This window comes from Zonotrichia leucophrys, chromosome 17, assembly GCF_028769735.1.
Source record: "Zonotrichia leucophrys gambelii isolate GWCS_2022_RI chromosome 17, RI_Zleu_2.0, whole genome shotgun sequence".
Lineage (NCBI taxonomy): Eukaryota > Metazoa > Chordata > Aves > Passeriformes > Passerellidae > Zonotrichia > Zonotrichia leucophrys.
Window position 1 is genome coordinate 1,790,687 of NC_088186.1, and position 14,954 is coordinate 1,805,640.

The window sequence follows — 14,954 nt, forward strand, 5'->3', positions numbered from 1 at the left end:
CAGCCAGGACAGCAGCCAGGAGCCACAGAACCCCTGTATCAGAGACACCAACCAGCGGCTGCCGATGGCACGGCCGCGGGCAGGGGTTTGAGGGCTCACTGGGAAGGCTCCTGGTGATGCACAAGGATGAGGAACCACCCCCAGCCCGGGCAATTGCCCAGAGTCACCAGGAGACAGAGGCTGGAGAAGGGGGGTCCCTGCCTGCTGTCCCTCCCTCAGGGGTCAGGGTGCTGGGGCAGCCCCGGGAGCTCTCCTGAGGGGTACTGGGGTGCACTCACATCCCCCAGGCAGGCTGAGGGCGTGCTTTCTTCTCTCATTCATTATTTTTCTACCTTTCTGCTGCTTTTCCCTCTCCCTGCTAGTCCAGCCCAGGCTGCAGCACCTGGTTCCCATGCTCCAGTAACTCCTGTTGCTCTGACAGCTCCCCAAACCCGGCGCTAATGCTGATGGCAGATGACAGGCAGCGAAAGCAGAAGCTCCATTTTAGGGGAAAAGTCATCAAGTCTGTTTACTGTTTGCCGTGTCCCCTGTGTAAAGCCTCTGGGATCTCGAGCACTGATGCAGACACATGTCTGGAAACACACTTGCTCCCTCTGGAGCCTCTCCAGCACTGAGAGGCAGAGGAAAAAGGTTGGAGCAGTGACAGCCACTCTCAGCCATGCCCACACATGATCCATGGTGATTAAGACTGGGATGACACTTGAAGCCTTTTGCAAGAACCGTGTAAACTGTGGACAGGGTCTTGCATGGCAGTGTTAGTCCCACAAAGCTCTGGCATTAGAGCTGCAGGAGCCACAGTGAGGGGCAGCAGAGCTCCTGGTGCCAGCACAAGGCAGGGCTGTGCCCAGGAACCACGGGCTGGCAGCTCCGGAGCCCTGAGCAGAGACACCAAGCTCAGCTCTTGTGCAGCCACAGCCTTGCTCCCCACAGGTCCCTCCCTGCACTCCTGGGATCAGGAGGCTTTAGCAGGGCTATTTTCTCTGCTGCTGCAGCAGCAGGCCCCCAGCTCCCAATCCTCTCAGCGAGCTTTGCCTGCCTTGAACCAGATCAGGAAGCCAAGGCACTTCTCTGTCTGACAGATGGTAACTCAGCCTAATCCACAGGCCCGGCAGCTGCCAAGGAAGCAGAGCCCTGTGACTGCCCCTCAGGTGAGGACTCACCACGGCTCCTCAGCATGAGAAAGCTCTGGACATCCTGCCCTTCCCCAGCTCTCCCCTGCACAGTGCAGGGAGGTGGTCACAGTGATGCTTTAACTCCTGCAGCCCCAACATGGGCACTGCCCCCTGTGGCTGTGCCAGGCCACAGGGATGGAGGATGCCCTGCAGTGGGGTCACTCCCTGCCCCGTGTGCTGGGCATCCCAGCTCTGCCCACCCTGCCTGCTCCCTCACAGCTCACAGCCAGCAGTAACTCCCACTCTCTGCCTGCTTCTTCCCCAGACCTGGCAGAGCACTCCCAGCCAGGAAGGAGCTCAAAGTGATCCACAAAGGCTGAACTTCCACCATGTGCAAGGTGGTGCCATCAACCTCCAATGAGCACTGCTGTGGGAGCACCCCTGGACTCACTTCCAAAAGCAGTAGGGCAGAAGACCAAGAGCAGATGCAGAGACAAACATGCCTGCAGGCACTTTGGCCTGGAATTCTGGAGAGGCTGCTCCCTCCTGTTCAGCTGCACTGTGCAGGGTGCTCAGCACAGAGGGAGCAGAGCATGGAACCCAGAACACCCAGCACACACAGGCTGCACAGCTCAGGCCAGCACTGCTTACATTCCAGCCTGGAAAATTGCCTTCTTGCTTACTTTCACAACTGTGCCTGTTTATACAGAGAGAGCCTGGCCCCTGAGCCTCCAGAAGGAGAAGAGTGAAGCAAAGTGGCTCAGTTGGTGTCTCGTGGTCCCACCAACCTCTCTGCTAATTAAGCAACTCGTGCTGTGTGTGCTACCAACTGGTTTGCAATCAAAAGGAAAACAGAGCCCATTAACGATGGCCCAAAGCCCAACTGAGGAGTTTTCCCAACCCCACCCCAGAGTCTGCTCTGACAGTGCCAGAGGGGACACTGCAGGTGGCAGAAGGGACACCACAGGTGGCAGGGGGTCCTACCTTGGCCTTGCCCGTGCTCTGCAGGATGTGCACCAGCGCTGACGCCATCTCCTCCTTGTTCTTGACGCTCAGCGAGGGCTCCAGCACCGAGCACAGCACCATGTAGTTGTTGGTGATGTACTCAGCAAACTCCTTGTACATCTCCATGGGGAGGATGCTCATGCTCTGGTAGCGGGATTTGATGCGGATCATGGGCCCTGGGGCCTTGCCCTTGCCGGGGTTGGGGCTCACCACTGGGTACCATTTCTCCACAAACTGCCGGCCCGTCACCGAGCTCACAGGGATGTTCACCTGCCCGATGAAGTTGGTCTTGTCCTTCTTCTTCTTCTTGTCAGTCTCTTTGTATAAGTGCACAGTAATGTTTTTGAGCGATGGGAGGTTATTAAATTCAAAGTGCTCCCCCCAAAAGACATTATCAGTTTTCAATTTACAGGTAGTTCGTGCATAAAGAACGTCATCCAGGCATAATTCACACAGGTACTTTTTCTTAGCTGGCAGGTCCTTGGCTTCAATAATCCATAACTTTAACATATTCTCTACCCTTCTGCTGTTGTCCTGAAAAAAAGATGCAAAGAAAAAAAGGTCAATAAAAAACCCCACAAAGCCAACAACAACAAAACTGGAGATATGAATTAATTATTTCGGATGTGCTAAATGAGCGGAGGCTTAATTACACTTTATTTTAAGGAAATACTGGCTCTCAAGAATTTGCATAATAACACTACTTATGTTAATTTTCCAAAATATCATCGTGCTCTCCATGTCTGTTGGTGCCAATTAATATAAGGAACAAGGAAGATAAAACCCCTCCAAATCATAAATGTACCATTTCCCATTCCCTGCCAAGAGGGCCTCTGAAGAATCTGAAAGAACCTCACTGGTCCTGAATGGATTGTGCAAAGCAGAAGCTGTTACAGGTATCTCACAGCCTCCTCTTTTCTCAGTATAGACTGAGTTCATGATATTTCCTGTAACACAGCAACACAAGGGACCTGAATGCACACCCAGGGATCGCCTCATCCACCTGGGAATGCCACCACCAAAGGCAGGGGAAAAGCTGTTTGTAAAACCTCACCGTATTTTAGGGCAGAAGTCCAGAGCACCCAAGTTAAACACTGAGAGGAATCATGGGAGAGGGCATCCCATGGGAGAATCAAGACAATTCAGAGACAGAAATCTGCCTTGGGTATCTTTAAACAGTAACAGAGCCAAGAATACTGTGGATCTTTCAGAGCTCCCTCGTGATGCTGAGCTCATCCTGGAAGAACATCCAGGGGTATTTGCTGCAGGAGTGACTCCAAAGATAAAGCACTGGCAGCTGCAGCACTGCTGGGATTCTGCAAACCCTGGTTAGTTTGGAAACCCCTCACTGAAGCAGCAGCCACGGCTTACTCTGCTCAGCCCAGGAGTCTGGGCAGGAACATTTCTGCTGCAAGTCCACAATGGGGTACTGTAGGTTCAGGAAGTACACACAGGAACTGCACAAGAACACTGAATTCCTGACAGAAATATCAAGCTGGACACTGAGAGTGCATTGTCTGTGAACTCAAACAAAGATGGAAAGTTCAGCCATCAGTTACTGCAGGTTTTGAGCTGATGGAAACACTTCCAAATGGATTTCCACTCCACACTGCACCTTGAAGCCACAGTGACAGCCCAGCCCCAGCTTGCATTCCCAGGAGTTCTCTCATGCTAAGTGTGACCACACAAACCTTACACAGCCCCCTCAGGTCAGGATCACCAGGAAAAGCCCTGGGAAAGTCCTGGAGCAACTGAACTTCCCTAGAGCAACATGCTGCCAGAGGCAGGAGGCCACCTCTCCCCTCCACTGCTCACACTGATGTTACAGGAAATCTTTTATTCTGACATTTGGCACTGTGCTGGGAACAACAAACCCTGAGACTGAGGGCCCTTCAGAACCCAGCAGGCCTGGACTGAATCAGTGTGCACAGCCAGGAGTTCACAGGATCCCATCATTTGTGTTTCTCTGACCAGCAGAAGAAGACTTGGTTGAAATCATCAGCTGTGGAATCCTGCATTAATCCTGACCAATCTTTGCAGCGAACTCCAGCACTTCAGGGAAGAAGCAGCTGTACATTTTATTTTAGGATGTATTTAGTCTTAGGGGGCCATAAAAATGCATATTGGGTATCCCTGTGCTCTAGTGAAGAGAAGGATTTGTTCCTGTAAACCCCAGGAGAAGACTTTGCACCTCAACTGGCTGCAGAAGGGAAAGCTGCATTCCACTGCCACCTCTGCAAATGGACACCTGAGCTCCCCAGCACTGAGGCAGGAGCTGTGCCAGGAGCTGACACGTGAACTCCTCACTCTTCAGCCTGGTGGCTGCTGGCAGCTCCCTGACATCTGTCCCAAGGCTGCTGGGAGGTGACAGCCCCATGGAAGTGGCAAGGACCATCAGTAACAGCAGCACTGAAGATTCATCTGATCTGATCAATTCTTAGCAAGAGCTGAGGCAGCATGTGCTGAGAAGAGAGGGGAAGGAATAACTGGCGCTTGTCTGTAAATATCATTGTGGAAGAAAGCAATATGGAAAAAGGCTGACCCCGAGCTCCACTCACTCACTCCAATGACAATAATCCCCTGCTGCTCCCATGCACTGGGCTATAGAATGCAATAACTGGGAGCTGAAGCAGAGCAGAGGCAGCTCCTGCCAGCCCTACCTTGTTGGGGTGCACGGCGCGCCGCAGGTTCTCCATCCATTTATCTCGCTCCGCCGCCGAACGACACGAGAAGCATTTGCTTCCTGATGAAGTCGTCACCTACAGGGAAAGGAACAGGATTATGTCTTGACCAGCACACTGCAGAGTGTGGCTGGGGAGAGAGGGGGCTTAGGGAAGATCCTACTGGATTTTATTTTTTTTTTTAAGTGAACAGCTTTACCCAAGCATGAAGCAACAGCCCCTAAGGCTGGTGGAAAAACAGGACAACTCTGTGTGTCACAGAAATAATCATAGAAGCAAACTCCAATTACTTCTCCTCTTCCACACCAGAAAACACTAGATAATGGGCCCCATGCATGTGATGCTTTAAACCACCAAGTTCCACAACCGAGGGAGTGCAAATCCTCAGATGAACTAAAGATAAATTGGAACTCTGAGTGGTTCCTTGGCATTCCTCCAGGCTCAGCCCAAAGCCTGTGACAGTAACAACCCATTCCTTGTTCCCAGCAGAACACTGGTTCAAAAAGCCAGCTTTCCCACCTTCCCCCTTGGTGTCCTGAGGCTCCTGGAGCCCTTGCTGTGAAGACCATGGGGACAGGTCTGCAGAGCCCCTCCTGGCCATGGCACAGCCTGTGCCCGCTCATGGCCCAGCTGGGGCACTCCGAGCTCACAGCACCCACCCCAGCTGGGCAGAACCAGGGGGGCTTCCCACCCTGACATGGCTGGAAGTGCTGCTGAGCCCTCCTCTCACCTCTCATGCTTCCAGGTCAAGGGATTTTCTGCAGTATTTTTGTGACTTTCTCTGGCCACTGTGAGTTCATAGCCAGGGTTTGAGAAACACACTCACAGCAGTGACATTTCCAGTGGTGCAAGTGCCCCTCATTCCTCATCACACTCCTGCTGTCCCAGGGAAACTCAATCCTGCCGAGCCCATGGAGGCACCACTGTCTGGCATGGAATGACAGGCACCACATCTCCTTCCTGTGCCCCCATGTCAGACTTCCCTGGCACCAAAGCCAACAGCTCCCTGCAGCTGCTCCTCACACACAGACACTCCCCAAGCTGCCACCTCCTCCCCTCAGGCTGGTCCTGACCACCAGGAACGTGGCTCCAGCCCTCTGCCCTCTGCATTTCCCTTGCCCAGCAATATTCACCATGTACAGCTCTGCTGGGAGGCTGAATGGACCTGGCTGCTACTTTAAATAACTCCCCTCTGAGCTTCATTTCCGCCAGTCTCAACCTGCAGAGTTATTTGTGAGTGCTTTATCATCTCCCAGTGTTTGTGTTTACACACTGTGCACTGGGTTATCAGCTTCTGGGAGACACAATCTCCTTTAATTTCATGTATCTCCCAGAAGCCCAACCTGTTCTTACAGCAGAGCTGGCACTTGCTAAGATTTGTCATTAGCAAACCTCAGTGATAAGTTGAGCACATCCCTTCCTTTGAACACAGACCAGGGCAGAATGAGGAGAGGCTGTTCTGTCTTTACACAAAAACGCAAAGAATCCTCCAAGCCTTGATATTCCAGAGGCTTTCTCCCTCAGAGTGACATTCTCCCAGTCCTTGCACACTTTAATATTCTGCCTGTAAAATACATCCAGCTGAGCACAAGCTCTCCTGGAGCTCCAAGAACAGACTCCATACCAGCAGGCCCAGCAGTGTCATCTTTGCAGCCTCCTTTTACCCTCCAGAGCATTTCCAGCTCCTTCAGAATCTCCCATGACAAACCCCCTGCCTCATCTCCTCTCCACTGCTGCTGATGCTCCTTCAGTCTCCATCCCTGAGCCTTCCCAACAGAGCTCTGCTGGCACACAGGACTGTCACTGCATTTTATTGCCACACTTAGGTAAACACATGCATTACCATGGCCAAATTCCTTATTCTATTTTAAACCAATTATAAATTAATCTTTCAAAACCTAAAAAAACTGTAACTGTCATACTGAAGTGAGAGAAGGGGAAAATTGTGTGTCTTGGTCTGACGGGAGCTGAAGATCACATCTACCATGTGTGACCAAAAATGTAATTTCCCCCAGATTTGTAATCAGATCCCAGCTTTGAGTTCTGACTTAAATATCATATGGCATTAATGATCTTTATGAGATGTTAATTAACTTTATAAAGAGAGTATTCTGGTCTCATCAAGATTTTGGATATGCTGGAATGCTGTTAATGTACAGGACAAACTCAATTAATAAAACTCATTAATTCCTGAAATGTTACTTTTCCTATTCATTATCCCCAGTCCTTGGATGGACAATCTGCCCAGATAAAATCTTGTCTTTTTAAGACAGTGCTGAGGTGCAGGGTGGCTTCCCTTGAGGGGCCATGCATGGAGTGCCAGGGGATGCTGGCGGAGCACTGAGGGTGCCTCACTCCTGGCCAGGGGATTTTCCAGGGCTCTCTGAGGGCTCAGCTGCTCCAGGCATCCCAAGGCCACGCGAGCAATGGCCAACGTTTGCACAGCTGGATCAAATCTACTGCTGCTAAATTTAGCTCCACTAAATTCTCCCTTGCTGAGGCAAGGCCAGGATGAGGCAACAGGCTCAGCTGCATTGGAGCAAGCACAGTTTGTCTTTCCCTCAGCTGTGTCCTGGGACAGCTCAGGAATGACCATGCAAGGGGACAGGGCTTTGATCTGCCAAGACCTAAGAGAGCCCCTCAGCCCTCATGGCCCTGCCTGGCCCAGGAGCCCCAAAATCCAGGGCCAGGAACAGGCTCTGGGAGCCCCTACCCTGCCTGAGATGCCCACTGTATATTTAGCACACGCAGCACGTGCAGTGGCACGGGATGATTTGCTGACTGAGGAGTCTTGCAAGGAGAAAGAAGATGATGCTGAGTAATTTAAAAAAAAAAAAAAAATCAATGAAGGAAACAAGTAAATACCGACTGCCAAGTACTCAGCAAGTGAGAAAAAAGCAAGTTTCACAAAACTAAGTAAGCAGAAAAAGCCAAATGCAGCCTGTGGAAAAGCCCTGCCCTGGTGCTGACTGTGCTCCCTGGCAGAGCTGAGGGGAGCAGGGCTGAGCACGTCTGAATGCAGCGTGGTGGGGACAGAAGGGAGGAACAATTCCCTGCACCTTCATCCACCAGCTGCCTCCCAAGGAGCCACTTGGTTGTTTTCCACTGCAGATGGCTCTGGCACCTCTCGCTTTTGTCTCTGTCTGGGTGTGCTGCCAGTTCCTCTCCAAGCTGCTCTGCTCCATCTGCAGCCATGTCAGCTCCCCCTGGCCCCTGTCAGCCCCCCCTGGCCCGTTCCCTGTGTCAGGTGAGCACTGGTGGCCCCGGGCCAGCTGGGGATGGGAGCAGCTCCGGGCACTGCCCCTGCCCGGCCACCAGAAGGTGAAGGATGAAGGATGGAGCAAGGCTGGCAGTGCCCAGCAGGAGCTTCACTGCCCAGCTGGAGAACCAGCCCTGCCTGCTCCCAGCACAGCTCCCGGGGGAGCAGCTCCACAACAGCCTCACAGGGCAGGGATGAGGCAGCACCAACGGCAGCACCTTCCCCACCCACTGCACAGAAAACACCTCAGAGCCCCCCTCATCCCTGTGATCCCGGCAGGGCCTTCCCACCTGGCATTTCTTGGCCAGGGCTGCTTTTCCAGGAGACCCCCTGAGCTCCTTGGCGTCCCTCAGTGGTACCCCAGTGCTGTGGGCTGCAGGCACAGATTGCAAACCCATTCCAGGGCTGAGCTCAGTCCCAGCTTCCAGAGGCTCTCAGGAGCCACGAGCCCAGGGCATTGACACAAAGTGCCATTTAGCTCTCACCTCGGGCCCTCCTGCTGGAGCTTGTTGGTGAGCAGCCACCAGTGACAAATCAATGTCCCTGTTGTTTCCTGGCATTCTTCCTCTCCTCTGCAGGCTTTGCAGAACAGCAATTAACACGTTCTTTCTTTACAGTGTGACTTCTCTTTATCCAACTCACTTCACCCCAAAATTTTCTTCCTCCTTCCAAGTGCTTGGCTTGTATAACTTCCCTCTCACTCAACTTTCTACAAGTTCTGTTCATATCCCTTCCTCTCCTCTTGTGGGCTGAACAGAATTGGTAAACAACTCTCATATTATGGATGTCACATCTATTTTCCATCCAGCTTCATTTTATCTTTCTTGAGTGGAATGTAATAGAGGACACATAATTTACAAAACTGTTCCCCTCCTGACCCATTGCACTTGCTCAATTCCACAAAGAATGAACAGCAATGCAAAATTTATACTTCAGCCAACTACAGACTTTGTTTGAGGCTATTTTCTGTAAGACTGTTTTCATGTTATATTTTAAGAAATAGATCTTTTAACTCACTCATTTCAAAATGTGCTGATTTCAGTAAAGAAAAATGTCTTTATCTTTCCAGTCTGATTCCTCTGAACACTGGCATGTGTTTTCATCCAGCACTGCCCATCCAAGGACAGCCTGCAGCCCCATCACCCCCACAGCACAATCCAAACACAGCTACACCATTTATCTGTATCCAAGCACAAACAGGTGTTGCCTGCTCTTCACAGAAACACAAATATCCACTGCCTTATTACTGTAAGAAAACCATTTCCCAGTTCTGTACCCAGCCACTGCCATAAGCAATAACACTTTGCCATCCACAATTCAGGACAAATGATTCCCAAGATATCCTGTACTGAATTACCCAGCTACAGCCTGGGCTGTACGTGTCCTCTCCCTCCTGCTAGCACAGACCTTACCACATGCCATAACAGATGTCAAAGGAATCTGAAATGCTCACAGATTTTTCTATTTACCCAAACAAGGGAAGCTTCAGTTTTCTAGACAAAGTCCTCCACACTCCCACTGACAGCAGCAGGCTGGCTCTGTGACCACATGCAATGTCTCTGGGAACACTGAGTGGGGATTAGCACTTCCCAATATCTCTATGCACATAAACTGTAGGGGCATAAACAAATTCATGCTCTGCTGATACACAGCCCTAAGCAGTGCAGCACCTGTGCCAGCAGCTCTGCTTTACAAGGAGCTCATTGCTCTGATTGTGTGGATATGATCCTCCTTGGAAAGATGGGAGCAATTTTCTGCCTCTGAAATGGTCTCTGTGCAGCAATTGTGAGCAGCAATGTTTGGGAAGAGCCAGGCCCCAGATGCCAGCCCACACCTGGCTCCCCAGAACAGCCCCAGCACGGCTCCTTACCTCAAAGCAGAAGTCTTGTCCCAGGATGCTGCTGTGGACTGGCTTGATGACCACCTCCTCCTCCATGCTGAGATCCAGAGCCTCAACAGCACTACTGGGACTGAGCAGGGACTCGTGGGAGCGCGACTCCTTCAGCCTCGGCATTAGATGGGATCTGCAGGAACACAGCACGGTCAGAGGATGCTCCCTTCCCAGAGAAACCTGCCAGCAACATCTGCTACAACAACTGCACAATATTCCTGGGAATGTTCTGCCATCAAATAACCGAGGGCCCTGAAGAACAAGGCTTGCTACACTGTCCCATTTGTAATTTCTACTCTAAAGGTTCTGTAACAGGCAGTATGAGCAGTAAAACAATTTTTTCCAACTCAAATGCAGTCAGGAGTAAATTCTTTAGAGGTTTGCACACTATGGGGTCTCTGAACAACTGAATCAAACTCTAAACAGCCACCACACCTGCTGAGGGAGACTTCCCAGGTGTGGGGTGCTCCTAAACGAGGCATCCCAGGTGTGAGGTGTTCCTAAATGAACCTTCCCAGGTGTGGGGTGCTCCTAAATGAGGCATCCCAGGTGTGGGGTGTTCCTAAATGAGGCATCCCAGGTGTGGGGTGTTCCTAAATGAGGCATCCCAGGTGTGGGGTGTTCCTAAATGAGGCATCCCAGGTGTGGGGTGCTCCTAAATGAGGCTTCCCAGGTGTGGGGTGTTCCTAAACGAGGCATCCCAGGTGGGGTGGAGCAGTGGGGATGCATTGGAGGCCAGCTGGCTGCAGCACCTGCTGCTCCCTCAGCAGCACCACCAGGTCTCCAGCTCAGGTGCTGAGCTCTGGTGGTGCCAGAATGCCAGAACCTCACCACAACAGCCACATCTGGATGTGCACTCTGTCACCAACAGCCCTTGGGCTCTTGAGCTCTCTCTGATTGTCACACACACCCCTGGGATGGGGACAGGGTGGAAAATAAGGCTGTGAGAGCCCTATTGATTGATCTAAATGCTCTGGAGTCCCACTGGCAGCATTTAGCAGCAGGGAGCCCACAGACAGCGAGCAGAGCACCATTTTTGAGACAGCCAATACAATCAATGGTGCTGTAACTCTTAAAGCAAAACCAGAGAGCTCAAGGGGAAGAAAAAAAAAAAAAAGAAAGATAGTTAAGTACTCCCAGGGAAAACACAGCAAACCCATGAAGTGGCAAGGGGAAAAATAACTTGAGTGCAAAGGGAGCCTTCTCTATAGCCTGCACCACATCAGATGTTCCTAGGCCAGAGCTCTGATCCTGGTAACTCTGACCTTTAAAACCTCTGGCAAGCACTTGGGGGCTCCCAAAGAGACCAAATGTCCCTGCCACAAAGGGGCTGTGACGCCTCCTCCAAAGGCACGGAAGGACAGCAATAAGGGGAGTTTGTGATATTCTCAGCATGGTCCTTCAAGAGTCAAACAACAATGCTCCCAGTATGCTCCCAGCCTGCTATGGTGTGTGTGCTGGGTTCTGTTGTTCTCCAGAATGAAGCTGACCAAAACAGAGAGAAATGTCAACAGTGCATGCAAAATTCATCGCTTGCAGTGAATCACACCCCAGGCTGGATCCAGAAAACAGCCCAAGGAGATTCTCAGATGAAGGCAGCAGCAGCAGCAGATAAACAGGTGCCTCTCTAGATGTGCCATTAAGATTCAGGCCACGCACAAGCCCCAGGTGATAACAGAACTGCCTGTGGCTGCTCCATGGACAGCTCTGAGTGCCAGGGCCACCTCCTCCCCAGGGACACCCAGCCTGGGACACCCAGGGTGCTCCCTGCACCCACCACAGGCAGCAGCAGCTGCGGGACACCAGTAAAGCACCTGCACAGCAGCCACCAGCACAGGCTCTCTGGGGGACACCTGCAGCCCCCAGAGCTGAAGGCCCAGCTGGGGCTGGCACAGTCCTGGCTGCACCACAAGCCCCAAGGCTCCCCATGCCATCAGCCATTCTCTCAGCTGCCCACTCACCCCACATCTCTGTGGCGAGTAAATTGATCTTTAGGAACCCAGCACAGTCATTTCCCAGTACTTTGTGGCAATTTTACACTATCTTCAGAGAAAAGGGTCCCTATCCTTTTCCTCTGAATGATACTGTAAATGAACTCTAATACAGGCAGATAGATCAAGTTACCTCTGGATGCTGAGTGCAGAACTAATATCTAGGAGCTCAAGAATTGACAGTACAGACTTCTCACCCAGCCCAGATAAGCCCAGAATCAAGGCATTTCTGGTAAATCTTATTTCCATATTTTACAGATGAAATTAGAAAAGGTAAATAACCAAGTTGAGACTTGCATTCTTGTGTACACAAATATAAATACTGATAAAATAAACCACAACTCAGTACATCACTGAGTTGCATTGCCTCATGCTGGCCTAAGAATTTTTGTAAAAAATGAAAACAAAACAAGTCTACTTTTCATTTAAAACGACTGCAGCTGGATGGCCCCGGGTGGGAGTGCAGATGTGCTATCTGAAGGATTACCAAGGGAGAGTTTCTCAGGACACACTACGCTCCCACCAGATTCAGCAAATGTGTGTTTATATCCCTCCACACTCTGCCAAATGCCTCTGGGAATCCTAAAACGAAGGGGACATGTTCAGGGAGTTATTTGTCAGGCCCTTGCCTCAGCAGGACCTGCTCCCACGGGTCTGTCTGTCCCTCCTGGCCCCTGGGATCCAGCCCAGGTCAGCAGCAGACACGTTTCTCAGCAGATGCTGCTCCGTGCAGGGCAGTGCTGCAGGTCTCAAACCAGCCCTAAAACCCAGCATCTGTCTGTGCACCAAGGGCCAAGTGGGGAGATGGCATTAATTAGAGCTGCTGGAAATGGCAGCAGCAGGGATGAGGATGTCTCTGCCAGAGCAGGGCAGGATGAGCAGAGTCCCCTCCCAGGGCTCTGTCCCATCTCTGTCCCAGCCCTGCCTTCAAAGGGCACACAGTCCTTTCACTTTACTCCCTGTTCCAGGGCAGAGAGCACTCGTGTCCCTCGGGGACATGGCATTGTGGCACGAGCCCATTTACAGGAAAACGTTTGCCAGTCCCCCTTGCTGCTCCCACAGAGTTCCCCTCGTAGCAGCAGTGAGAGAAAGGCCACAAGCTGCTGCACCTGAGAGCAGCACCCACAGCACCAGGGACACCTGAGTGCCTGCAGACCTGTCCTGGCCACCAGCCCCCCAAACAGGCAAACACACCTGAACACCATGTGCTGACAGTGAACACAGGCCTCCAGGGTGCCAGAGGGACCTTGCTCACATCCATCCCCCTGCCATCCCTGTGCCTGTGGGGCTGTCCTATCTCCTGCTCCAGTAACTCATGCTGTACTCCAGGTCCTGTCCTGGTTTACGTCAGCTGATCCAATTCCAATCCTACACCTTTGTTTTAATAGCTGGGAAGGGCCAGCTGCCCAGAGCCATCTCACAACAGGAACCCTCTTTCCAAACAGCACATTCAGTTCTTTTTGCCAAGGGCCTTTTTTAAATCCCTTTTTACTTGCCTAAAGTTCAGTTGAAATGAAGGGGGGAGGAAAAAATCTCATAAAAGACCACATTAGTTCTAAAGAGAAATAACATTACTGCTACCGGCACTGACCTGGCGAGTCCTGCAGAGCAGCACCAGTCTCTGGTTATTAAAGAAAGAGCTCTGCTGCCCGACAGCAATCAGAGAGGATTGTTGTGCTAAATAATAAAAGTCATAAAACATTACCGTGTGAAGGGATGCATCCCCTCTGCCTGTGCCCTCCACAGCCACCTGAGTGTCACCAAATCCAACCAGGACCATGGGGACTGCAGGGAAGTCTTGCAAAAACAAGGATGGAGAGGCAATCCATCCTCTCCTCACCCAACTCCAGGGCTGGGTTTTGAGCAATGGAGGCAGCAAACAGTGCTGCAAAGAGGCAACTCTGTCAGTCCTCATTTCAGAGCCTCACCTGCCTGAAACCACCCGGCCGCTGCTCCTGTGGTTTTATGATGAAAATGCTCCTGATTATTTCTGAGAGACAGAAACAAACAGAGAACCTGGTGGGTGGCTGCACAGGGATGGAGCAGACACAAAACTTAACACTGAAACAAAGTGAGGGGGAAATGAAGAACCTTTCTTCAATCTCCTACTGCTCTGCTCTGAGAACATGAGCAGATTGGGGATTGGGAAGGAAGTCCAGGCCCTCAGCTGAAGAAGCCCCATTGGCACCAGCTGCAGAGCTGGCAGCACATGCCTCCCCAGTGTCAGAAGGATTTGATCTCCCAAATTACATTTGACTCTGTGGCACTTCTCCTGGCCAGCAAAGATTCCCTGAGTGCAGCTTTTTGAGCTGCCAGTTCTTTTGTGTGCCCAGCTGGGTGCAGGTTCTCTAGGGCAGCCCTGGCCCCCTCCCCTGCACTCACCCACTGCAGGGGTCTCTGTGCCCAAGCACAGCAGAACAGCCAGGCAGATCCACACCCAGCACAGACAGAAGCTAAATCTGTCTCCAGCCCGGGGATTAGGGGTTTGTTATGACTGAGAACAAAGTGCACAACTCCAGTAAATTGATTTGCAACATCAGATGGGAGAAGGATTTTAGCAGTCACAGATGGGGGTAAATCACCCGCCATGCCCTGCCTGTGCCACTGCCCCTCCTGAGCCTCTCTCTGCCGGCTCACTGTGGCACTGTGCCCTGCAGGGCCCACCCTGCTCTGGTTCGGCTCCCCCTGTCCTGCACAGCAGCTCTGCCCTCCCCAGGGCCCAGCAGCGCTTTGTGACCCCCCCGCCGGGGCAGCTTCCCACTGACCTCCCAGCGCTGCTGCGAGTTCCCATCCCTTCCTCCCCCGTGCCTCATCCTGCTTCAATGTAACAAACAAATATGAAAGCGATGTTATGGGAATAACCACCACCAACAGCACACAAGAGAACTCGCAGGCTTCCAGAAGATGAAGAATGTTTTTTTTCCTGCAGAAGAGGACGTGGGGATGGAGTCTCAGCATGCAGCAGCACACCCTTCTCCATGTTCTGCTGTCCTGAACTTTCTCCTGCCGTTCCCA

At 51.8% G+C, this 14,954-nt stretch overlaps 1 protein-coding gene across 11 annotated transcripts in view; it reads right to left on the minus strand.

The window, feature by feature from the left end:
• DAB2IP (DAB2 interacting protein) overlaps positions 1-14,954 on the minus strand; it is a 151,665-nt gene that overhangs the window by 23,301 nt on the left and 113,410 nt on the right. For all 11 annotated transcript variants that reach the window (XM_064728037.1, XM_064728039.1, XM_064728041.1 and 8 more), the window contains 3 exons: positions 9,928-10,081; positions 4,778-4,876; positions 2,097-2,651 (listed from right to left, as the gene is read on the minus strand). In XM_064728037.1, the coding sequence (XP_064584107.1) occupies positions 2,097-2,651; positions 4,778-4,876; positions 9,928-10,081 (808 nt within the window). The remainder of the gene's footprint in view (positions 1-2,096; positions 2,652-4,777; positions 4,877-9,927; positions 10,082-14,954) is intronic.